Source organism: Arachis ipaensis, chromosome B10 (assembly GCF_059453495.1).
Source record: "Arachis ipaensis isolate K30076 ecotype BB chromosome B10, ASM5945349v1, whole genome shotgun sequence".
Classification (NCBI taxonomy): Eukaryota; Viridiplantae; Streptophyta; class Magnoliopsida; order Fabales; family Fabaceae; genus Arachis; species Arachis ipaensis.
The window spans coordinates 3,619,751-3,641,074 of NC_142435.1; the positions used below are offsets into that span (position 1 = coordinate 3,619,751).

Below are 21,324 nucleotides of genomic sequence, written 5' to 3' on the forward strand. Positions count from 1 at the left end.
ATAATACCATAGTATAGATAAGTAAAGTTGAATAAATTTCTCTTTTGTCAGAAAATTTGGTAAAAAATTAAGTATTTTTTTTATACAATTTTTATACTATAGTATGGATATACGAGGTTAAATGGATATTTTTTTATTACATTAAAAATTAAATAAAAAATAAAGTGATTTTTTATATTTAGTTTTAATTTATTCAATTTATTTTTTTATTTTTTATTTTCATTTATATTTTTTATTTAATTTTAATATTTATGTTTTTGTTTATCCCTTGTTACGTACATGTAAATGCATTGTAAAAGTCTTGCAAATAAAGCAGGGAGTGGAGGTGGACCTAACCCCCCCCCCCCCTCTCTCTCTCTCTCTTTCTAAGTCCACGCTGAATTTAATCCTTTCTAGTTTCTATCATCAAAAAAGGTTAGTACAGTATGAATTAAATTAATTTTCATACTTTGTAACGTGATTTACTCTTGAATATAATAGAGGCCAATGTTTAAATTTTAAAATATGTAGGCGAAAACAAAATCCTCATTCATAGTATTTGTTCAAGGCAAGACAAAGCTCCCTATTATCCACTGGTATATAAAGTATTTGTCGATATAATTAAAATCTACACATTATTTCATTAATTAAGCCCCTTAGATTGCGGGTAATTATCCCCGTTGATTGGTGTGGGAACATGATTAGATCTCTTTGATTCTTTTTGTCTGCCATTCCATTCTTCATCACTCTTCTTTGGTGCCTCACTAGTCACTACCACTTTTCCTAATAATAATAGGGGGACTGTAACATATTTCATGTGCATTGCCGCATGACAAACAAAATTTGAAATTGTAGAACGCAGCGATTGTGGAATCTTGGCACACCTAATTACGCCTTAACTCTTGTAATTGTATGCCCTACTTCTTCTACTTTATTTTATAATTAAAATTCTATAATTGATAGTAGTATATCATACGTCGTTATAGAGTTATAGCGCATAGATTGAGGAAATCTAGCTCATTTTTTTCAAAACTCTAAAGCATGTTGATTTTCCACCATTATTAAATGCATGGAGTGCTAAATTATTGAATCTTAATTAGCTCTGACCCTACCGAATATTTTCATTTTGATAAGTAGTGGTAACGAATAGGAAGAGAATAATATCTATTTCAATATTTTATATGAAAGTCCTTTTAGTAATAAATAAATAAAGAAAATGTGACATTCTCTACTAAACCTAGAGTAAACTAGGTATATTGTTTATAGTACTTGTTCAATATTTATTACAAAAGGAATAAAAAAAGGGATAAATGGAGGGGGAAACTACATATTTTGCATTTTCTACATGATGGTTAAGGTTTAGTCATGGGGTGTGTGTGTGTCGCAATCGATGACATGGATTTGGGGGCATTGTAACATCGAGAGAATTGAGAATTCACGAAGGTTGTTGTCACGGTATGAAACAAAGAAAGAAATTGGGATTAGGTATGAGTGATATATAAAATTGGGATCATTTACCTAATGAATTCCATTTTTCAGGACCAGAGAAATCAACGACCAGCACAACTTGAATAATCAAAGTAAACCTATGAAAAAGATGTGACAATTACATATATGCTAAAAGTGTATATAATGCATTTATCGTAAAATTATATACAATAGAAGATAATTAGCATTACTAATGTTTTGGTTTTGGATAACTATAAAAAACTAATGTTGATGCAAATGGATTTTGTGCCGCTGCTTGTATAAAGTGTAATTCAAATTCTTGATATTTAAATTTTTGACACTTGTTTAAATCCACCACCTCAAGTTAGTGTTTTGTCTAGGATTTCAATTTGTATTTTTTGGACACGGCCAATGATACATGAACTCATAATCCAACAATTAAAGATTAATCCGTTTATATCTATGCATCTACCCAAGCCTGCTTAAGCATTGGAGCATCAAGAACATGGATACCTCTGACCAAAAAAAAAAAAAGAACCTGGGTACTACCCAATGGATAATTTAGCTCAGATAATTGGACTTAGTTACCTAATTTTGGCCCATTCTATTTTAAGAGTTGACAAGTCCAATAAAGCTTCTTCTAGATTCGTAACTTTTATTGTTTACATAAAAAAATAATGGAATAAATTACCATTTGTACCTATGAAAAATATTTTTTTGGTTTTCCACGGTATCCCCCAACCCGGCAGGTCAAAGACTAATCCGTTGCGGTACTGAGCTCCATTTAAGGGTTTGCCGCTGGCCAATGGGTTGCTGCATGCACAAGGCAAGATTCGAACCCCCGACACTTGCTTAAGCGGACTAGTGAGCTAACCACTAGACCAACCCAACTTGGTTTACCCATGAAAGATATAGACACTGATAAATGTATCCATATAAGAATAAAACGACAATTATAACTACAGAAGATGACTTATGTGTGCCAAAAGTATCCTAACAGACCAATTGCATAACCAACATCCCGATACTTTTGGCACACGAAAACCATCTTCCATGGTTATAATTGTCGTTTTACTTTTATATGAGTACATTTATCAACGTGTATATCTTTCATGGTATAAATGGTAATTTATTCAAAATAATGTGTAGAATTTTGGATGTGCCACCGTCTTAATTAATTTCTTAAGCATGTTAGAATTGGTGCATGTCATGTTCCTCCCTAACACATGTTAATTGTGGTCTTAAAAAGTTTGTTTTAATAAAAGAGCTTTTAAAGTTATCATCAGTCCTCCAATTACTTTACAAAAAAGAGAAACTTCTTTCTAAGCAGGAAAAGGAAGAGAAAATACACTAGAAGTGTAAAGCAAGTACATAATAGATAACGGTAGAGAAAATCCATGCTGCATCTTGAGACTACAAGAATCCTCAGATTCAACGCATTGCAGCAAATGAGTTCTTTCTTAACTGAAGACTGTGATGTGTGTCTCTTGTTTTTTGTTCAAACTTGGTCCATGGAAACTTGTGTTTTCCCATCTTTCTCTTCTTTGCAGCTACTCCCATCAAATCTCCAGCATTCTGGAGGCAGAGTCCATATTCAACATCACAAATGGGGTAATCACTTGGGCAGCAGTACTGTGTTCCAGTGCAGCACACAGCATTCTCATATTCACAGCAACCATAGACAAGGCAGGAATCAAACAACTCAAAGAGGCAACAACATGTCTCGTCCCCCGGACAATATGACAAGTCACCACATTCACTAGGAGGCGGAGGCGTTGGTGGTGGTGGTGGTGGTTGTGATGGTGGAAAAGGAGGGCTCTGTGGTGATGGTGCAGTAGTGGACTCTTTGGTTGGATAAGAGGCCATGTAATTGATTGCACAAACTCCATATTTCAAATCAGTGTTCCTTTTTATGTAAATATATCCATCCATTCCCCAACCTGTTCCCCATGAATTCTTCACTATCCAGTAATCTTCATCACCCTCTGATCCATATCCCACTATTAATATTGCATGGTCAATATCATCTGGGTTACTTGAGCAATCTCCATCATAGATGCCCTGTTCAAGAAAAGAAGAATCTACTTACAAAAGGGTATGCTGCTAACATTATTTTATAACATGATCTAATTTTACTGCTATACTCTTCAGGAAAACAACACTTACACCAATGTATAATTGAAAATCCAATGAAGAGCCATGTATACCAGCACTGATAGGTTGCTTCACAGTAGCACACAGAAGAGCACTATCTGATTTTGCCACATCATTGTATCCATCAATGCTAACAACTTTGTTTTCCTCCTAATTTATGAAAACCTTAAATAATTAGGCTCAAATTAATATAATGAGGCTACTCAATATTAGAATAGTGAGGAATATGTAACCTTGGTAATATTGCAGCTACTATCTACACCAGTGTATGGGTAATCAGTTTCAGTATCTATGCCACCATTGTTCATTACCCATTCAAAAGCATAGTCCATGTACCCTCCCTCACATCCATCATTAGTTTTGTCACAATCCACAAGTTCTTGTTCTGAAAGGCTTATAAGGTCCCCAGTTACTATTGCATTTATCCCTTCTATGGCCCCAGTGGAGGAGAATGCCCAGCAACTACCTACAAAACACATTGAATCAGAAAACTTAGTGATAAGAAAAATTGAAGATGAAGAAAAACTTGACATATTAGAGAGCTAAATACTCAAATACTTAAGTTATTAATGCACCAAATTCTTAAAGCGACAGATATTTAAGAACTGAGAGATTAGAAAATTACCGCAATTGCCTTGATCCTTCACACTAGTTACAACTCCCTTCTTCCTCCAATCTAAGGAGTAAGGTGTATTCTCACATGAATAGTCCTTGACACTGCTGGTGAGTCTTTTGTTCAATGGCTGCTTCACCTTTGAAATATATTTATTCTTGAACTCTTCGTTGCTCATATCAGCAAACCTATTCAGTCCAAGACGGTGCCCTTCAGGAGAGTTTTGATTTTGCATTGCATTCTTCTCTACTATATATCTCAGATTCCTCTTGAAATTCTCCAACCTTAATGTTGCTTCTTCTTGATGTGTGTAGGACTTTTTGTGTTCCTGCTTCCATTGTTGGAAAAGTTCAACCACTCTTTCCTCTGATGGAAACTTGTCAAGCTCAAGGGATACTATGGAATACTCACTTGGTAAACAATAACATAGAATTCCCCATGAAGCCACTATGAGGAAAAGAAGTTGATTTTTCTTGTTTGAACTCATATTCTTCACTGGTTATCAGTGATGCTTGTTGTTCAACCATCTTTTGCTTATAAAGTGATTGAATACAGGCCTAACAGTCAGCAAAACAAGAATCTGCAGTTCTATTTTCTTTTTTTTTTTTTTTAACCTTCAACCTTTGGGAATTATAAGAATATTGAATGAGATGGGACCTCAAAGACATAGAAATGACATATATGAACTTCATGTTGTTAAATTTGGCACCAAACTTTTCTTTGATAGTTTCTACTAGTCCTGATATTTAGAATCATTGACTTGCCAGTAAAAGAGTATCTCAGCAAAAGGATTAAGAAATCTAACAGTCAAAGTCAAACAAACAGGAACGTTTCCTTAACCTTGTATTGCAACCTTGGACTGGTTGTTGAAGTTAGCTAGAATTATCAGTTTACATATATCACAGTCAAAGGTAAAATGATAAATATTGATTGATCATTGATCATAAGCCAGCTAGACAGTTCTTCTTGATGAAATCTGAAAAATTTTGGTGTGCACACTTTGGTCCTGAATGTCTGTCCAAAATTTGTATAAGATCATATTTAAACAAAATTTAATGAATTGAATTAAATGGTGTTAGAGTGGACTTGGACATATACTAAGTTTGGGTCTTCTCCATATATGCTCTGTATTTCTCTGTTTCTGCAACCACTAAATGCATCTAAGGCTAAAACTTCATAACTTTCAAACTTTTAAATTACAATCAATCAATTATAAGCTTATCATTTTGTAAGAATTGAGAAAGAAGTTCCTGTGGAAAAAAAAATTTGGGTACGTTTGCCATGAAGTGTAGGGGTGAGCACGGGTTGGTTTGGTTTGGGTTTATGGTAAAATTAGAATTGAACCGATCAAAATGTAATTGGTTCGGTTTGATTCGGATTTGTCATTTTTTGTACATGTACCCGAACCAAACCAAACCGATTAAGAACGGATTGGTTCGGTTCGAATAATTGGGTACCCGTTGACTTTGAAATTCATAAAAAGAAAACCAAATTTTTATCTTAAAAATTCAACAAGTACAATAAACATGTAACATTAATAGAAATAATCCAAACATGTTAAACACCAAATACATTAAAAACTAAACTCAATTAAATCCAAACATATTAATAGTGAATAATCATTGTCTAATAGAAAATCTATATATATTCTTAATTTTTTTTATTTAATTAATATATGATTGGGTTCGCAGATTGGTTCGGATTTTACACCCCAACAACCAATACCCGAATCAATTACTAATAAAGGCCATCAGTTTGGTTCGGGTTGGACCCGATTACCTGTTAGTTCCAGAACCAATTTAATTGATTTGGTTCGAGTTAGGACGGATAATCGGGTACCTGCTACCGTGCTCACCCTAATGAAGTGAGTGATGCAGCAAATTAGTGGAAGAAATAATCAAATATATTTGTATCTCATTTATATATTTTTTATTCATTTAATCAATTAGTTTTCAATTGATGGCTGAGGATTTTCTTTTGTAGAATGAGGCTACGTAAGTGATACACATGCAATCATTGTAAATCACATGCAAAGTTTCAGTTTGACAATCCAAAAACAGAATCATGTTACAACTTGTAACGTACTTCTAAAATCGGCCAGTAAATGTCCAAAATCGTTGTCGAAAATTGTTCAAGTAGCTTAATTAATTGGCAACTTGAGAGTGCTACTTTTCATAGAAAGCATCACATATAAAATAAAAGTTCACAACACATGACATGTTGATCTTCTTGTTCCAAATACATGATATCAATTCCAAACTTGCTAGTCAGCATCAGTAGAGCGGATAAGTGAGAATTTTTACGAGACATTTTTATATTATAATTATGAGTAAAGTATCATTTTTGTCCTCAACGTTTGGAGTAAGTTTTATTTGTGTCTCTAACGTTTAAATCGTTCTATTTGTATCCTTAACATTTATAAAAGTGATTCAATGTTATCCTACTATCAATTATACTAACAAATCAAATTATATTTTTCAATTATTCTCACTTGGATGTATTTATTCTCAATTAGGTCTCACTTGGATGTGTTCGATTTTAATATTATGCCCACTGTTTGTGTTTAGATTCAATTATGTCCCTAGAAAAGTGAATTATGTAAATGTTGTAGGAATTAGTTTCAATATTTGATGAGCTATTTTTTGGAGTATATCATCGATTTTATCCAGATATTTGTATTCTAACTTCAAGAAGAAATTTTTAAAACTCAAACTAAAAGCGCTCATGATGTGCAGGATAACATTAAATTACTTTTACAAACGTTAGGGTTACAAATAGGACGATTTAAACGTTAGGAACACAAATAGGATTTACCCAAAACGTTGAGGATAAAAACGATATTTAGTCTATAATTATTCTTTGGCTATCTAACATCACTCATACAATAAATGTTGGTCTGGGTAATTTCTAATCAGTCATTAAGACTTGAGCTTACGAAGCTGTTCAAAAGAGAACTTTCATCAAGTTCTAACTATTCGTCCAAAATATACTCCACCTCATATACTAGCGTGCATTTTTACTGTAAGATTGTAATTTAAAGGCGATAATATATTGGTGAGGAGATGGATTGTTTTGCTTTTGGAATAATGGGTTTAGTTTTAGCTTTAACAGGCGAATTTAAAATGTGTTTAAGATACCAAAAGAAAAATCCAATATTAATTTGGAACACAATTGAAATGCGAATAACTTTAACGGATCAAATTCACAAGTCCTGTACCACAATAAAACAATGCGTATGCATAATTTAACTTGCTTATATCTATAAATATATATTTGAATTTTAATATATTATAACTTTTTAGAAAGTATACACTACTCCATATATTTAAATTGGCTTAAACACATATTTTATATGCTAATTCTGGACACATAATATTTCGTCACAAATTATCAGTTTATATAATATCATTTTTAAATATATCTTTTTTAAGGATATCTAATGCCATGTTTTTATTATATATTTTTGTGCCGAATTTTTTATACAGGATAATACAATTGTAACAATATATGTCGATAAGAACAAAGTCAGACAGTACTACAAACAAACTTATCAAAATAATTCTAATAACAGTACTGCCATACAGATTATAACTCGGAAAGTCTGAACTTTCTAGTAAAACTCGACTCCAAAATCAATATATAAGACTGGCCTAAAGGTGTATTACAACTTAACTTATAAGTCGAAATATGGTGATGTGCTCTTTTTTCTTTAATAACATATCTTTATTCTTACTTTTAATTTTCTCTATTAATTTCATTTATCATTATTCCTAATTGAACTATAAGTCATCTCATACACAATCAATCAAAATAAATCATCCAGCTATGAATCTTCAAAATCACATACATGTGATTCAGCTCACTGAATCTCCGACCGAGATATACGTCCTTATAAAATGCTCTCGTTATCGAGTTATTTGCAACTGATTTTTCCTATACTAGAATAAATTTGCGATTTGAACAGTCAAATCCCAAAAGTAATATACAAATCAATCGATATTAAGTCAAACTGCTTAAGCTTATTTAAGGAATATCCTGATCCATTATTCAAATTCAGTGTTCCTTACCGAATTATAATTCGGCTTTTAAGCAAATCGCAATTTCTACTCCTTTATTATCTGATAGGCAATTTCATATACTATCCACAAACAAATCTTCTCCACAATCCAAACAAATATCCAAGGACATACTAGTCCAGTAATCGATTAGTAACAATATTCAAACCACAACAAGTGACTTAATTAACTAATCAAAATCGAGCTATATTTCGACTTTCAAACACATAAGATACTAAGCTATCTATCATTTCAAACAACTCGACATCTATAAATCAGAATCATTTCAAACAATCCAACACTTATTATAAGTCAAAATCATTTCAAAATAAATCGACCTATAAATCGGAGCAAATCCCATGCTTATCGACATCGTATACGCTATGTCTACAACCAAATTCTAAATCGACTTATTATGTCGGCTGACCGATAATCACTATAAAATAATCTACTCCTATAAATTAGTCAAATAACTCAGCAGCAATTAACACTACCTATCTGACATATCAACAATGATCCTCATTGATTACTATCAGGCATACTTATTCAATCTTGTAATTTCAAAGCACAACACATATCAATTAATCTCTTTTTCATACTATCTATTGTTATTTATATTTGCCAAAACAGATTAGCGTTTATTACTTTACATTTCTTATCCATAGTTCTACTCATTTTCCAAATAACACAGAATTCCTACCACCCATGAGAAAACAGATATCCATAAACTAAAAAACAATCTCTTGATTAAATGCTTGAATAATTATGCTAATTCGAAATTTCTAATAGAAATATGAAAGTAAAAAAGGCAACTAAAATTGTGTACTGATAGATGATGTTATCAAAAAAATTGAAAGGACTTGTTCTCTTCGTTGATGGCCTTGGAGTGACTACTACCGCAATTGTTATTTTTGAAGTGTAGTCGTCGTTGTTACCGGAGTTTTTCTAGTCCTCCTCATCACCTCGTCCATTTTGATTCAAAAGATCAGTTATCCTCCAAATTTCTGCTTTCAGTAACTCATTGATAACTAATAGTTCAGCTATAGTGAGGAGAGGAGAAAGTGAATTGTTTTGCTTTCCGCCATTAATTATAACTTGCAAAAGAGGATAAATAATCGGACAAGAAAAATGATAGTGGGATTAAGTAAACTCGAGCCCCACAGTGGAAAGCAAATGCTCCTGCGTAGTATAAGTCTCAAAATATGTATAGCTCGTCATGTTCAAGGATTGGGTTTTTTTTTTTTGCCTGAAATGGAAGATGTATACATTGACTTCAAGAGAAACGGTGAAGATAGACACCTACAAAGACACTCTAACACTTAAATTAGCAAGAGTAAAAAATGAGTATAATGTTATTCAGAGTGAATAACGTATCTTTTACATGTTTAGAGTTTGATATTTATAGAATGTCACCTCTTTAAAAAGGTTGAGATATTTGTCTGATCTTTCAGTAATTGCCTTAGTTTATTTATTTTCGAGTGGGTTATTGATACTGAGATCTTCTCTAATCGAGGATAAGTCACGTTTATTATTTCACTTGGAATTCAATTTATAGATATAATTAGGTCGGACTATAAGTAACAAATCGGATAACAAAAAAATTAATAAAAAATAGCTAAAATTTATTTTATTTAACATTCATTATGTCACGACCCAAAATGAGCCATAACTGGCGCTCAGGAAAATAACCCCAAGCAAGCCTAACCGACTCAAATATAAGTTGAATAGGAAAGTTACAAATATTTTAAATAAATTTAAAGTATCTAGAATGAATAATTACACATTTTTAATAAGAGATAAAATAAATAAATATGAATAGATCCTGCCTGTAACATATGGATCAGATGACGTCTAAGAACTCAACAAAGAATGGGTACCCATTGCAGATCATTGAACAGAAGGCTCACATAACCAAATAGTTATTCCTAAAAAATATTTTTTGAAAAACGGAGTGAGTTTTGCAACTCAGTGACTAGACAATACATCTATAATTCACATGAGACCATATAAATATTATTATCAAAGTAATTTTAATTAGAAAATAGTAGTTGATAATAATAAGTGAATCAATAAGGGAGTTCTCATATAGAAAGCAAATCAAAAGTCCACATATGGGCGGCTCCACCTCTATGGGTAGCCCTTTTCTCTAGTGTGTCCGTACGGAATAACAGATCCAACGTGTGGCCTACACGTTAGGCTAGCAACGTTTCTGCTAGCTAAGATCTGAGCCAGATGCATCTAGGTTAACGTCATAACCGCCGTTAACTACGGTTTTCTAATACGAGCCTCCCAAACCAATTCAAAACATATAATTTCAAATGCAACCAATCTTTGATCTTTCAAATATATATAGTATCAAATCAAATCAGTAATACTTTCTAATCAAAAATCTTGTTCAATCATATGAAATGTTGAATATACTTTACAAATTCAGAGCATATAAGTAAGTATCTATAATACTTTAATGTTACAAAAACACATATTCAAATAAAATCGCATATTCTGAAATAACACAAAACTTCATCAAACATGTATACAGTCTCATGTGCAGGTTAAAAATCTGAATTTTACAAAAATAAATATTTAGTTCTAATAAATCCATTATTAAAATCAAATTCAAATCCTTGATTGATAACTTGTAAGTATAGTCATGAATTCAAGCAGCATATATCAAAATAAGTATAAATGTAAAGCCAAATAATTATAAATGTAAAGTCTACTCACAACTTGGTCCCGAAGGACCGAAGATATCGAACCCGGAGTGCCAGAATCCAAGGTGAGGAGGATTTAAGTAAAATGAAACGAATGAGCGCATAATTTGGATTGAGACGGTGGCAGCAACTTCCATGGCTACATCGCAGATGTACATCAACAACTCCAACCGTTTCATGACAGCACCAATACCAGTACTCAAGATAATTTCCAGCAGAAATACAATAAAAGTAGAGCGATAATACTAAAACAGAGACATATTATCACAATTAAAACCAGAGCATGTAAGAAAAGAAGAAAATACAGCAAAGTAAAGGTGGACGCGTTACAATTTCATAAATGGAGTCAGAACAGGAAAAAATTGTGCTGATTTAGAGACAAGAATGAAGGGGGTGTGGGACTGAGCAAGACCAAAACAGGAACTGAGACGGTTCATTACCAGTGTCGTCGATGATGCTCTCCTGACGACAAGCTCCGTTGATGGCAACAGCAGACGCGACGATGGTGAACGGCTCCTTCTTCGGCGTCTCCTCTCTCACACTCGTCCCCTCTCTCGGACGCATCTCTCTCGGTTCTGGCCTCTGATGGCGACGCAACTGCGAGCTGGACGCGGCTGGCGGCGACGCGACGGGACACGAACGGCGTGCTCCAGGCCGGTGGTGATGAGGTGCGGCTCTCTCTCTCCTCGCATGGTGGCTCGGCGTGAGCAGCTCCCTCCTTCCTCCTCCCTTCTCTTCTCGCAATCTCCCCTTTTCTTTCTTTCCCTTCTCCCTTTTCTTTCTCTCTTTTCTTTCTTTCTTTTTTTGTGAGAGTATGGGTGTGTGTGCTATGAGGAAGAGGGTGTGAGAGGAGTGAAAGTGTGTGCGATAGTGAAAGGTGAGTAAGTGTGTTAGAGGAGGGTTAGAGTTTGGTTTAAAAAAAAGAGGAAGAAGGGTATTCTAAAAATTTTACAAATTAATTTTAACAACAATTAATAAATATTAAATAAAATTTTGTCTAACTTTTTTTTTACTTTCTAGCATTATTGAAATTTAAAGACTTATTTTGTGTAGTAAAAGAAAGATATGAAAACTTTAAAGTCAAGATACTTATTTGATGCTAAAATTTATTTGATCAAACCCATACATATACAACGAAATATGTATATATATAACACATATAGGGATTAATATATCACATTATTAAAGTAACAAAGTGACCAAATAAGAAAAGAGAAACTTACTATATCAACAGCTTACATAGACTGCTGAAAAAGCTACTAAATTTCTAAAAATGAAATCGTCCTTAATTATACATTACTAAGCATGCGATTAAGTATGAACAAGGCTTATTACGTATGGTTCCGATTGATATTGATTCCTTCTGTGATCTTAGCCAAGGACCTAAGATTGCAACCAATGATGGTATCTGTGAAAGAACAGGTATCTTCGCCGCTACTTCCCGCCGGAATATCCACCACATATGACTCTATAGCGATGGTTTTGCCTCCAAACCTTTCTTCCTCTTCATGCAGAGTAATGGTGGAGCTATAGTTGAGAAGCCTATGATCACCACCGATGATGCTGAACTTGAGGACATGGTGAACATCATCAAGTGTGTCTAAGCGTTCCACGCTAACCTCAGCAGGCAAGCCAGACATAATTAGGACCTCACGGACGCTGCCAATGCCGCCGTCGCCGCTGAGCATGGTGCAACCCGTGATGAACTGTTTGTATCCCTGTGGATGCTCAAAGCGCTTTATCATGGACCATACTAGATCCAAGGGTGCGTTTATGGTTTGGACCATGCTTGAGGTACACTGGTTTGATTTGAGGTTGCTGCTGGTGTTGTGGTGGTTCTCCATCATGGCTTCCATTAATGGTGAAGAAGGATCTTGATTTTGATTGTGGTTGCTAAGCATGTGTGTAAAGTGTAAACACCTAATTATCTACATAAGGCGGTGTTTGGTAGTGATATTTTTGTGTGCCGCCTCAAAAGGCATTGTTTTCAGCATCTATTTATACCTGAGTTGGAGAGTGTGATGTCAGCTAAGTACATGACAAAGTTTTGAGTTTGTGAGCAAAATAGTATAGTCGCTATGTTTTGATTAACTTGCCACACAAGTTACAAGTGATTCTAGTTTCCTACTTATAGATATGCACGGATTTATTGTCTTTAATATTTATTACATACATATCTACTACTTTAGCTTCCTTAGTTATACCGGACACGACACGACATGACACGGGATACGTCGACGTGCGAATTCTAAAATCTTATAACACACGAAACACACATATATATAAAATATAAATTATTTTTTAGATAAATCGTAAAATATAAATTAATTTTTTTAATTATTTTTAATATTTTATTTTAATTATATCAAGTATTTAAAATATTTTTTATTTTAATAAATAATAATATATACTATATCTAAATTTATTTTAAGAATATATGTTAAGAATAAGATTGGACACACTGACACGTGATGGTATTTAAGTGTGTCCAAGCGTGTCCGAAATTTTTTTTTATTTTTTTATTTTTTATTAAGACATAGTTGGATACAACAGACACGCGTGTCGAATGAGTATCGGTGAGTGTCCTATTCAAAATGTGTCCAACACGTAAATACGACAACTCAGCGAAGTATTCGTGCTTCATAGATTATAACACAGTGTCTATTTAGTTCACTAGTTTTATGTATGGGTTTAATTTGCTCCTATTATGTACTAAATTTGATTAAACTTTTTCATTATATTTTAGGTATAATATTGTAGAATAATATTGTACGACAAAAGATAAAATATTATATATATATATATATATATATATATATATATATATATATATCGAATATTTTATAGAAAGATCTTGACAATCGAAGATATTTTAAAAAAAATGAAAAGACTAAAAAATATCATATCTAATTCAAAATTATTAAATTTATGATCTGTCAGTTTATGAACTCTTTATTTATTTATTTATTTTTTCGTATTAGACTATCTCATATTTGTTATAAAAAGTTATACTTAAAAAATGTTATAAACATTATTTTTTATTATTAAATTATATTATATTTTATGTACAGAATTCTAGAAGAACAAGTAGTACTATATTGCAGAAATTACTATTCTTACATTATATATTCTTGACCTTCGTATAAAAATACGATTGTTATTAATTGATTGTAGAAAAAAAATTAAATGATTTTTGACAATTATTTTAAAAAATAATAAAATTTTTAACAAAAAAAATATATTTTTTAATTTTTAATTTTTATTTTTATGAGACTGGTTAGTTTTTTTGTTAATATTTTTTTTTGTATTGACAAAATAAACCTACACGACATATTAAATTGTTAATTTATCCACGTACTCCGTACTCAGAGAGAATGAGAGAAGGAGAGAGCGGGAGAGAGTGTTTGAGGGTGAAACACGGTGAAGAAGATGGCCATGCCATCGAAAGAGATAAGGGGGAGAATGTGGGAGGGTTTGCATCAGGTGTAAAGGAGGGATCAAGTAAGGGCGACCTTAGTTTCAGGGTGACTTCTAAGATTTTGTTCCGTGACAAGGTTATTGGTTCTACGGTAGCCACAGGGATAAATCGGGCTGAAGCTCTAGATGGGGATTCTATGGCAGTGGTCACTAGAAAACAAGGAGATCCTATGCCCCCAAGAGTTTGCTTCTCCAAAGAGGTTAGGAACATCCTTTCTGAACCATACAAGGAAGCAATTGTGATTAAGGTTCTTGGAAAAAACTTTAGTTACACGGCCATGTTTCACAAATTGAAAGGGGTATGGAGGATCACCGGTGGATATGAAATCTTGGATGTGGGTTTTGGGTACTTCCTAGTTAAATTTGATCGCATGGACGATCGAGAGAAGGTTTTACTAGGGGGGCCATGGATGATCTTCGGTCACTATATTGCGGTCAAGCCATGGACACCGGATTTTAAACCTTGTGAGGACACTTTCGGGGAGACTATGGTTTGGATTCGAATCTCTGGTTTGAGCATATGGTACTATCAGGATAAAGCCATGATGAGAATCACTTCTGCTGTGGGAAGACCAGTCAAGGTGGATCTGGCTACTAAGTTGGCGGAAAGGGGAAAATTTGCTCGGGCTTGCGTGCAAATTAATCTTGGTTTGCCGGTGGTCCGGAGTGTGATTGTCGATGAGTTTGAATATAAGGTGGAGTATGAATGCTTACACCTTATTTGTGACAAGTGCAATTGTTTCGGGCATCCAGCAACTGACTGCAGAATGACCCCAATAGATTCGGAAAGGGTGGATCGAAAGGAAACATCAGTGACCGAAACGGCGGCCCAGGTGGTGCAGCCACAGGAAGCCTCAAAAGAGAAAATTTTTGAATTTGGATGCAATCCCAAAGAGTCAGTGATAGTTGCAGAAATTGGGGAGGAATTAGATGATACGTTGCATGGGAAGGAAGTGGGGTCCCAACATTTAGAAAATGAGGCTGGCTGGACCAAAGTCAGCGGTAAAAGGAGAGAAAAATTGAGTCAATCAAACAAAGCCCAACAAACATCTAAAGATAAAATGCCGGTGCGCTCAAATCAGAAATTGGACCAGAACCGTGACTTTGGGCTACGTATGAGAGGAGCCAAATCAGGGGTGAAGACCGGGTCGGTTAGCGGATCTAAGGCACGCATGTCATCTTCCAAACAGCAAGGGGTGAAGGGCAAAGCTGTCTCCGTTGCGGTGCCGACTTTCACTGCCATTATCAAAAATGGACACAAGAGGTTGCGCCCTTCTTCTTTGCAGAATTCGCCGTCGACTCCAGACTGCCTTGGCGACACCAGCAAGCAGCAAATTGGCAAATTGGAAGGGTTGTCAGTGGAGGGACACATACAAACCGGGCAACAACCGGACAAGGACAAGCAAGGCCCAGGGGGATATGATGGTGGATCTTCATCATCTCGTTAGGGACTTCAGCTGAGGTTGGTCCTTTTACAATACAAATTGTTTTATGGATTATTTAGATTTAAGCTTTCTATTTTGGAATATTAGAGGTGCCTCTAATAAATTGGCCCGGGTTCATAGTAAGGAGTTAGCGAATAAATTTCATCCTACTTTTTTCATTCTGTTTGAAACCCATATTGCTTTCGAGAGGATGAAATCTTTTTGGAATAATCTAGGTTACCAGGGTGTTGGTATTGTTGAGGCTAATGGTCATAGTGGGGGTATCTGGGTTCTATGTTCTAATTCAAATATTTCTGTGAGAGTATTGGATGTAGTTGATCAATGTATCAGTTTTGAAATCACTATGGGCAATACATCTAGTTACTGCAGTGCGGTGTATGCTAATCCGCATATACATCGGCGTAAAGAACTGTGGGGTGACTTGACAAGGATTGCTAATATGATCCACGAACCTTGGATTGTGTTAGGGGACTTTAATGATGTTCTATTGCAGAGTGAAGTTAGAGGGGGGCAATTTAGACTTGCCAGAGCAGAACAATTTGCGGAAACATTGGAGGATTGTGGGCTGTTTGATATGGGGGCTATTGGGAGAAGATTCACTTGGTATAGGAAGGTGAAAGGTGGGGTGCAGGTGGCCAAGAAGCTTGATAGAGCAGTCATCAACCAGGACTGGCGACTAATGTTTCCGGAGGCTTATACTGAGGGGCTGGCGCGCCTTCACTCTGATCATTGCCCATTATTCACTAGGTGTAAGATGGAAAAGAGGGCTACCAAGGGCCATCGTCCGTTCAGATTCCAGGCTGCGTGGATGACTCATCCTCTTTTTAGGAATGTTGTTGATACAGCTTGGAATAGAGGAGCTCCGGATGTAGTCAAATGTTTGTTGGAGGTTCAAAAAGATGCAACTAGCTTCAATAAAAAAGTTTTTGGCAATATTTTTGTTAAGAAAAGGGAGTTGGAGAGGCTTTTGAATGACATTCAGATTACTCTGGAAAGTCGGGAGGATCAACAGCTTAGGATCAAAGAGCAAGTTTTGCATCAGGAACTGAATGATGTCCTTCTTCAAGAAGAGTTGTTGTGGTATCAAAAATCTAGAGAACAATGGGTGAGATGTGGAGACAGAAATACAAAATTTTTTCATCTGCAGACAGTTATCAGGAGAAAGAGGAACAAAATTCATGGGTTATTTTTGGAGGATGGGTCTTGGGCCACGGAGACTACGACTCTAGAAATGGCGGCAAATTCTTTCTTTCAAAAGCTCTTTTCTACAAGGGAGGATATTGACCTGGACGCCATGGGGCCTTTTCCTTGCCCGTCTCTTAGTAGTGAGGCTTGTCAAAAGTTTGTGGAACCGGTGACGTCTGAAGAGGTTAAAAGAGCTGTGATGACCATGAGTTCATTTAAAGCCCCAGGGCCAGATGGATTTCAAGCAATTTTCTACAAAGAGTTCTAGGACTCTCTTAGCAACGATGTGTGTGGACTGGTCAAGCGAGCCTTTGAGGGTGAGCCACTGAATGCGGCTATTTTTGATACTCTCATTGTTCTAATTCCTAAAGTGGAAGTTCCCTCTTCCTTACGAGAGTTTCGGCCTATTAGCTTATGTAATGTAATTTATAAAACTGTCACAAAGGTTCTAGTTAACAGGTTCAGACCTTTCCTGTCGGAGATCATTGGTCCTTTGCAAGGAGGGTTCATTCCAGGAAGAGGAACCACAGAGAATATTATCATTGCTCAAGAGATTATGCACTTCATGAGGAACACCAAGTCTCGAAAAGGGACCATGGCATTCAAGATTGATTTGGAAAAAGCTTATGACAGGGTAGACTGGCATTTTCTGGAAGCTACTTTGGTCCGGTTTGGGTTTCCAAAGGCTACCATTAATCTTATATTGAATTGTGTGACTTCCTCTTCGTTGGCAGTTTTGTGGAATGGGAACAGGCTCCAAAATTTCAATCCGAAGAGAGGGTTGAGGCAAGGAGATCCTATGTCTCCTTATCTTTTTGTACTCTGTATGGAAATGCTTGCCTGCTTTATCTCTCATAGAGTTTCCCAAGGTTTGTGGAACCCAGTTGCGGTTTCTAGGAATGGACCACGACTCTCTCATTTGATGTTTGCAGATGATCTTTTGCTTTTCTGTAAGGCATCAAAAGCTCAAGTAATAGAGGTCATGCATTGTTTGGACTTGTTTTCTAGAGCGTCAGGTTTAAAGGTAAATCTTCATAAGTCAAAGGCCCAGTGTTCCAAGAGGGTGTCAGAGAGGAGAAAAGAGGTTCTCTCAGGGGTCTCTAACATCCGGTTCTGCAATGATTTGGGTAAATACCTGGGAATTAACATCGGTCATGCCAGAGCTTCCAGGAAGACGGCTCAGGAGATTATTGAAAAAATTTCGAGGAAGCTCTCCAGTTGGAAAGGACGCCTACTGAATAAGGCAGGGAGGCTTTGTCTTGTTAAATCGGTTATGGCCTCTATCCCAGTTTATGAAATGCAAATTTCTCTTCTCCCGAAGTATGCATGTAATAAAATTGATTCCTTGATGAGACAATTCTTGTGGAAAGGCCAAGAGACTGGAAAAGGGCTGCCTCTGGTCAGGTGGGAGGTCGCCATAACTCCTAAAAAGGCAGGAGGATTGGGTATTAGGGATACTTCCTGTGCTAATATGGCGCTTATGGAAAAGTTGGTATGGGATTGTCTAAATAATAGTGAGAAGTTATGGGTGCAGGTTCTGAAGCATAAATATCTCAGGAATCAATCTGGTATGAACGGAAACAGTAGAAATTCTTCATCGGCTACCTGGAAGAACATTGTTAGTGCCTATGAGCATCTCAAGGAAGGGCTTTATTGGAATATTGGAGATGTCCACAAATCAGTTTGGCATGATGAGTGGACTCCTTTTGGTAAGCTTTGCAACCTTGTCCCTTATGTACATATTTCTGAATCAGATTTCATGGTGGCTGACTTGTGGAAAGGGGTGTCTTGGGAGGTTGATAGTCTTACCACGCCTATTCTGTATGAGATTAAGCAATTTATTTGTGGTCTGAGATATCCTAGTTTGACTGAGTTGGAGCCACAGTGGGAGTGGTGGCCTGCAGCAACAAAAAAGTATAGTGCAAGGGAGGGTTACAAATGGTTATTAAAGAAAACATTAAATTGGAATGCCAACAGTAATTGGAACTGGTTGTGGAACACAAACATTCCAGAGAAGTTCAAATTTACTATGTAGCTTAGCTTACATGATGCTCTACCAACTGAGACCTTTCGATTCAAGCGGCATTTAGCTTCTTCAGATATGTGTAAGCGATGTAACAAGGCACAGGAGACTATGGAGCATTGCCTTAGAGACTGTGAACGATCAAAGGCAATCTGGTATATGTTGGATCCTAGTATCCTAGACTCGACGGCTGGTACTGCTCTTGAAGAGTGGTTTCGGAAGGCCTTGGCTAACAATGAGGCGTCCTTTGGTGCAGGGCTTTGGTGGGTATGGAGACATAGGTGCAATGACATATTCAACATTGACAACCCTTGGACAGACCATAAGGTTGTTGCCTTGGCCAGAATTACCGCCAAGAACTTACAGCTTTACAGGAATCGAAGCAATGCCTTTAGGTCTCTCCGAAATTGCCTGTGTTGGGAACCACCGGTAGGCAATGGTTTTAAAGTTAATTGTGATGCAAGCTTGTATATGGATTCAAATTTAGCGGGATTTGGGTGTATTATTAGAGATTCTAAGGGAGATTGGATCTCGGGCTGCTCTGGAAGCATTCCCCTTGGTCTATAATCAGATGTGAATTATTTGCTGCTTGGAGGGGGCTGGTTTTAGCTTGGGATTGCGGTTTGAGGGATATTATATGTGAAACGGATTGCCTTGACATTCTGCCCATCATGCATGAGCTTACAAGTGGGTATTCATCTGAAGTAACAGATTTGGTTCTCAAGATTCAGGAGCTTTTATCTCGTCCTTGGCTTGTTCACGTTGAATGGGTGTCCCGAGAAGCAAATAGAGCTGCGGATTGAATGGCTAAATATGGTGCCAAGAGTAACTCTAATCATGTTATTTGGTCTGAGCCTGGTGTTGATCTCCAACGAATCATCCGCTCGGATTTAAGATAGTTTTTGCTTTGTTTCTTTCCTTGTTTAGACACTAAAAAAAAATTGTTAATTTATCCATTAAAAATCAACTATGAGTAATAAATCTTTTTTGTTAGAAATTTCGTTGTCTTTTAATGATAATTGTTAAGACTATTTAGTTTTTAGTTTTATTTTTTTATTATCTTTTTTAAATACATTAGTTAAATTTATTGTGTAAAATTAAAAAATATTAGTAATTTTTAAATTATTTTTGCTTATAAAAATTAAATAGAGAATATATTAGTGATTAACGTGTCACGTAAATATATTTTGAAAAGAGACATTGACAAATGACTAACCAGTCAAAAATCAAAAAAGGCATTTTTTTGTTGGAGGACCTCGCAGTCCATCGAAAAAATTATTTCACTAATTAATTGTGTATTTAAATTATTTTTTAACTAATAACATAAAGAAAATACTGATTGATTTCAAAATGGGGAATGCTAGAGGGACTTTTGTTGAACAATATAAACAACCACCAATCAAATAAAAATACACTACACTTCTAAATTTTTTTTTCACTGAATATATGAAGACTCGAATTCGGAACCTCTTAATTGAGTATGGGAAGACTATGCCATTTGAGCTATTGCTTCTTGACCACTACACCTCTAAATTAATTCTCTAAATTTTAATATTAAAATAATCATCCTACACTAATAAAATGAACATCCGATATATCTATGTTGTTTTAATATTTTAATATTTTCCTTTCAAGATAATGTCAAGGTGTGAGAGCCTCTGATTTTGAGAAGTTTAAGATTGGAGGCTTGACATGTTTTGCGGAATGGTGGATTTGGCTGCTTTCAAATTAGTCAAGTGGCTGAGTTCTAGTATTTTTTACGTGAGAGAGAGACATGGGACACTATACTCTCTCTACTCATACTTATCACACTCGTAATCATCCCTGTCGGTTTGGGAATGCAACGACATCATCAATCTTGTCTATACCTTCCAATTGCCATTAACATAAATAAATGCTTTTAACATTCAAGTCTTGCTTCAAAAACTCTGTTAAACTCCAGTAATTTCACAACCGTTACATTATTAGAAATTTAGAATCATGTTAATATTTTTAATAGTGTGAGATTATATTTAATGATATGTGATTATTTTTTTTTTTTACTGATTAAGTGCTACCCAAATTTTAAAAAATAGCTATCCTTTAGACTTTCTCATATAAATATGCATAACAGCATAAGGAGTTGCGGGTTTCCAAGGTTGGTTGTGCAGCAGTTTTGCATTTTCCAGACTGAAACTATGAACTACCATCAAAATCCGGATCAAGAGACACATGTGTCATAAATATACAGGGA

The 21,324-nt window shown here is 35.4% G+C and overlaps 3 protein-coding genes across 3 annotated transcripts; 1 reads left to right on the top strand and 2 right to left on the bottom strand.

Annotated features, from left to right (window-relative positions):
• Positions 1 to 2,664: 2,664 nt before the first annotated feature.
• On the bottom strand, positions 2,665 to 4,725 carry LOC107624239 (low-temperature-induced cysteine proteinase-like). Its single transcript, XM_016326723.3, has 4 exons — positions 4,208 to 4,725; positions 3,816 to 4,048; positions 3,595 to 3,732; positions 2,665 to 3,489 (listed from the first exon to the last, which is right to left on the bottom strand). The coding sequence occupies exons 1-4, from the start codon at positions 4,680 to 4,682 to the stop codon at positions 2,860 to 2,862; spliced, it is 1,476 nt and encodes a 491-aa protein (XP_016182209.2). The 5' UTR covers positions 4,683 to 4,725; the 3' UTR covers positions 2,665 to 2,859.
• Positions 4,726 to 12,050: 7,325 nt separating this feature from the next.
• LOC107623547 (abscisic acid receptor PYL11-like) lies at positions 12,051 to 12,917 on the bottom strand. Its single transcript, XM_016325871.3, has one exon. It carries the CDS (start codon positions 12,860 to 12,862, stop codon positions 12,293 to 12,295), a length of 570 nt encoding a protein of 189 aa, XP_016181357.1. The 5' UTR covers positions 12,863 to 12,917; the 3' UTR covers positions 12,051 to 12,292.
• A 3,156-nt stretch (positions 12,918 to 16,073) lies between these two features.
• LOC148578972 (uncharacterized) lies at positions 16,074 to 19,103 on the top strand. The gene is made up of 3 exons (XM_088487825.1): positions 16,074 to 16,963; positions 17,702 to 17,937; positions 18,439 to 19,103. The coding sequence occupies exons 1-3, from the start codon at positions 16,074 to 16,076 to the stop codon at positions 19,101 to 19,103; spliced, it is 1,791 nt and encodes a 596-aa protein (XP_088343951.1).
• The last annotated feature ends 2,221 nt before the right edge of the window (positions 19,104 to 21,324 follow it).

Excerpts from the sequence above, each read along its gene's own strand:
- LOC107624239 (XM_016326723.3), bottom strand. The coding sequence starts at position 4,682 with ATGAGTTCAAACAAGAAAAATCAACTTCTTTTCCTCATAGTGGCTTCA. Across the intron at positions 4,049-4,207 it reads GAAGGATCAAGGCAATTGCG|GTAGTTGCTGGGCATTCTCC; the intron begins GTAATTTTCTAA and ends TGTGTTTTGTAG. Across the intron at positions 3,490-3,594 it reads ATTTTCAATTATACATTGGT|GGCATCTATGATGGAGATTG; the intron begins GTAAGTGTTGTT and ends TTTCTTGAACAG.
- LOC107623547 (XM_016325871.3), bottom strand. The coding sequence starts at position 12,862 with ATGCTTAGCAACCACAATCAAAATCAAGATCCTTCTTCACCATTAATG.
- LOC148578972 (XM_088487825.1), top strand. The coding sequence starts at position 16,074 with ATGAAATCTTTTTGGAATAATCTAGGTTACCAGGGTGTTGGTATTGTT. Across the intron at positions 16,964-17,701 it reads CTTCAAGAAGAGTTGTTGTG|GGTAGACTGGCATTTTCTGG; the intron begins GTATCAAAAATC and ends AGCTTATGACAG. Across the intron at positions 17,938-18,438 it reads CTCTCATAGAGTTTCCCAAG|GCCAAGAGACTGGAAAAGGG; the intron begins GTTTGTGGAACC and ends TCTTGTGGAAAG.